This window comes from Meriones unguiculatus, chromosome 3 (assembly GCF_030254825.1).
Source record: "Meriones unguiculatus strain TT.TT164.6M chromosome 3, Bangor_MerUng_6.1, whole genome shotgun sequence".
In the NCBI taxonomy this organism is placed as follows: domain Eukaryota; kingdom Metazoa; phylum Chordata; class Mammalia; order Rodentia; family Muridae; genus Meriones; species Meriones unguiculatus.
Window position 1 is genome coordinate 153,182,801 of NC_083351.1, and position 4,478 is coordinate 153,187,278.

The 4,478-nt window shown below is 46.8% G+C and overlaps 1 protein-coding gene across 1 annotated transcript; it reads left to right on the forward strand.

Moving 5' to 3' along the window:
• The first annotated feature begins 429 nt into the window (after positions 1–429).
• Positions 430–1,548, forward strand: LOC132653179 (Friend virus susceptibility protein 1-like). The gene has a single exon (XM_060380805.1). It carries the CDS (start codon positions 733–735, stop codon positions 1,546–1,548), a length of 816 nt encoding a protein of 271 aa, XP_060236788.1. The 5' UTR covers positions 430–732.
• Positions 1,549–4,478: the final 2,930 nt, after the last annotated feature.

Below are 4,478 nucleotides of genomic sequence, written 5' to 3' on the forward strand. Positions count from 1 at the left end.
TGCAATGAAAAATAAGGAAATCATGAAATTTGCAGGTAAATGGTGGGACCTGGAAAGGATCATCCTGAGTGAGCTGTCCCAGAAGCAGAAAGAAACACATGGCATATACACACTAATATAGACATGTAATATACGATAAACCTACTAAAATCTGTACATCTAAAGAAACTAATCAAGGTAGAGGACCCTTACTAAAATGTTCAGTACGGCTTGCGGAGAGCGAGTGTGAGGCGAGGTCGGCCCAGGTTCTCTCCGTAGGAAATCTCTACCACTGCCCCTCCCCCGTGTGGGATTTTGACATTATTGTGCAACCTAGAACACATGAGGGCTGGAGGAGGATGGGGTGTAGGGGCAGAATCAAGATACGGAGTTACCAAGGCAGAAGTGAGTGCACGTGGAGGACTGGATTGCTTCGGAGCGGCAGCCACCAGTTTCCTCCCACCATGTTCTTCGGAGGGATTTGTGCCCTCCTAGGTTTTGTTTTTCAAGGTTACTAGCAGACCAGAGCATCATGTTGTGTATCTTGAAGCCAAGAAGCCATCCATCAACATCCTAATGTGGAAATCTAAATAGGCCTGTGGCCATGAGACCAGGACCAGCCTCTCTACAGGCGGTTCTTCAGATAGCCAGGCTTCCCTCCAGGTGGTCCTGCAGACAACCCACTTCTCTCTGTCTCTGTAGCACCATTGCTTCTAGCCCTCTTGCTGTCTTTGCCTTGAGGCTATCAGGGCTATGGCAGAGAGAGTGCTGGTGCCTGCCCAGATAGGCCGGGGGGACCGCTACTACACGTACACGGAGCTGTTGGCTATTTCACAACGTTTCAAGCAGAATCCCAATGAGCTCATGGTCACCTGGATCCTGCGGGTATATGACCAGGGAGGCTCTGCCCTGTCCCTAAATTCTGGAGAGCTGGGTCTGCTGGGTGACCTCACCCATGATGCCATCTTTAACTACCGTTGCAAGGCCCTGCAAGTGGCTGGCTGCCAGACACTGCTAAGCTGGCTGTTGCAGGCCTGGCGCCAGCGCTGGGAGTCCTCCCTGCATTTTGAGGCCACTGAGCTGCCCTTCAGGCCTTGGACCACCATGGAGGAAGGAATCCAGCTGGTGCGTGAACTGGGCATGATTGAGTGGATCTACCTTGACCCAGAGGGGCCTGTGGACCTGGAGGATGTGGCCTTTACTCAGGGCCTGCAGCGACGCCTGTTCACAGCAGCACCCTCTGAGTTGCGGCTCTCGTTGGTCAGCCTGCTGGTGCGTGGCATGACAGTATTAGAGGCTGTGATGGAGATCCAGACCATTGCTGATGTGGGCCTGCTGTGGCGCCAGAGCCATCCAGGCCGCACCAAGCTCATGCTGGGGCCTAACCCAACTCGAAAGGACCTCCTAGGCTGGCTGCTCAGCCACGGCGTGCCCTTGGAGCAGGTGGACAGGCAGCCCACCAAGGTGCTTCTGGAACTGTACATCAAAGAAGCCAAGCGCAGTCGTGGCCACCCCAATTATGGGCTGGCTGAGGAGCAGCCTCCACCCCCCCCCCCCCACTCCGACTAGGCCTGTGGAGAAGAGCCACCAGTGCGTCATGACTAGCCCTGGACTGACTTCAAGAGGACACTTGCACCCCAGGATTGAAGGTGGGAAGGTGAATTGCAAGAGACTGCTGGCAACCTAGGCTACTAGGAAACAGTTTGGCAAGCACCTTCCCCACCTCCCCATCCCTCCAGTACTTAGTGCCAAGTTCCATGGCCCCAAAGAGGGGTGTGCATGTCCCCAGCCACAGTCCATGTGGCAAGTGAGCCACATGTGGCCATTTGCTGTGAGTCTAGGGTGCTTATGGCCCTGGAGTGTAACCCCTTGAATTGGAGCATAAGGCCATGCTGAGGTAGGTGGCCACATCGGGGTCCCCCACCCCCCCGCCTCCATGTGGGCCCCAAAGCACTACATACAGGCCATCTTGAATTTTTTACTTTTTCAATGCAACACTTACATAGTATTTTAGGTATAGGCCCCATTTCCATGGACTTTTATGGGATGTTTGACACTTAGGGACAATCTCCCTATTGTAAAAGCTTAACATTGTAAACTTTTTTAATGCAGCATTTTTACTTTGTATTTTATTTTGAACTTATGTGACACTTTGGTTTTGGGGAGAAGAAAGCCCCCTTTTGTAAAAACTTTTCTTTGGGAACCCTGTCCCCATTTTCTTTTAACCATGTCCTTCCCTTTTGAAGCACCTTCCAGCTGGGACTGGTTTTCCTGGCTGCACACATGGCCCCTGGCCAGTGTAGATCTGGGTTTAGTGGAGGGGCGAGGTGGGCAACCCTGGAGCTTCTGCCTTTGTGAGTTCCTATTAAATGGCTGGTTCATTGCCAAAAAAAAAAAAAAAAAAAAAAAAAAAAAAAAAATGTTCAATCCCCATCCTGAAAGGCAAAGAGGAAGGATATCAGAAGAAGAAGAAAACAGGAAACAAGCTAGAAACCCCGCTATGGAGGGCCTCTGAAAGGCTCTGCCCTGCAGACTATCAAAGCAGATGCTGAGACCTATGGCCAACTGTTGGGCAGAGTGCATGGAACCTTATGTAAGAAGTGGGAAATAGTAAGATCTGGAGTGGACAGCAACTCCACAGGGAGAGCAACAAAACCAGAAATTTGAAGACAGGGGTCTTCCCAGAGACTCATCCTCCAACTAAGTACTATGCATGGAGATAACCTAGAACCCCTGCACAGATGTAGCCCATGGCAATTTAGTGTCCAAGTGGGTTATATAGCAATTGGAAGAGAGACTGCCTCTGACATAATCTGATTGGCCTGCTCTTTGCTCACCTCCCCCTGTGTGAGGAACAGCCCTACCAGGCCACAGAAGATGACAATGCAGCCACTCCTGATGAGATCTGGTAGACTAAGTTCAGAAGGAAAGAGAGGAGGACCTCCCCTATCAGTGGACTTGGGGAGGGGCATGAGTGAGTAAGGGGATGGGAGGGTGAGATCGGGAGGGAGGAGAGAGGAGCTTATGGGAGGATACAAAGTGAATAAAGTGTAATTAATAAAAATAAAAACACACACACAAAAAAAGAATCAGATCTAGATCTGTTTTTACTGTTAGGAGTCCCACAAAACCACCACACTAACAGCCATAACCTTCTAAGAAAGAACCTGCTGTATACCTTTGGTGACATCGTGGGCTATTTTCTTCTGGTATCATCCCTCCCTTGTGTGTTTAATTTGGAGTATCTGTTGAATACCTTACACTAGAAATGGACTAGTTATGGGAGGCAAAAGAAAGATCTAAAGAGAGAAATGGTGAAATAGAGGTGATATACAAGAGAGAAGAATTATAATGAGGATGGAAGTTTATGTGAGGGTAGAGGATAATTTACCCAAAGAACGCTTAAAATATGAAATAAAAAACTCCTAATTTATAAGCATCATCTATGTATGAGAAGTAGATATATAGATATAGATATCTTTATAATAAGTATTTAATTGGGGTTCCACGAAGAGAGGCTTTTGCTCTTACCAGAATCTAAAAGTTTCCAAATAAAAATCCCAGTAAAAAGTACAGGGCCTTTCCTCTCTAGCTGTTGATCTAAAGTGTCCTGGAAACCTCTGAAAATAATTCAGGACACCGCCACTACCCTTGGTTGTCCACCAGAACATTATGGTAAAACCCTGTTGATAAAATCACCATAAATATAGGTTCCACGAAATGGAAAATCCATTCCTATACTGAAAAGGAAGCTTCTTTCTTGCTTGTTAGTTCATGTAATACTGGAAGGTATTGCACAGGCTGCTGGGAAAAAGAAATTCAGCTATAGCATTACTCAGCTGTGACCTTATGAACTAAACTGAAGTCTACCATGGAAAAACATACCCATGAGAGCAATTGTGACACAGAGTATAATGGGCTTAGCTAGCTGCTTTCTGATTGGATTTGAATCCTACTCCACAGTAGGAAACAAGTCTAGTACCTCATATGTGACCAAGAACCAATAATATTATAACTTAAAGACCTACTATCATTCCCTAAATGGCAAAGTATCAACCTTTTCTCTATATTCACTTCTCTGTAACAGGTAGATATGTGTGAGTCCCTGATTTATCAGTGGCTTTTCCCCTGTCAATGGATGAGATTAACAGAGGAACACACACCTAGTTAAAGTGCACACATAATGCATGTATATAGAGTTTTTATCGACAAATGAGGCATCTATATAGTATCCCTTCACCACTAAGCAGAGGACATTACAGATAGGTGTATGGGAAAATCATAAGAGATAGATATCGGTTAGGAATGGACCAAAATTGTTTCTTCTGCTTTTGGCATGGCTGCTGTCCTCATGATCTCAAAGCACCTGTTGAAACTTGAATAAGATCTGTACCAAGTTCAAACAACTCAACGCTCCCATATGGATTGGGAAGAGGTTCATGTTCCACAAAATCTAAGGAGCTATGAGTAGTTGATTGTTTCTGTAGAAGGAAAGCCAG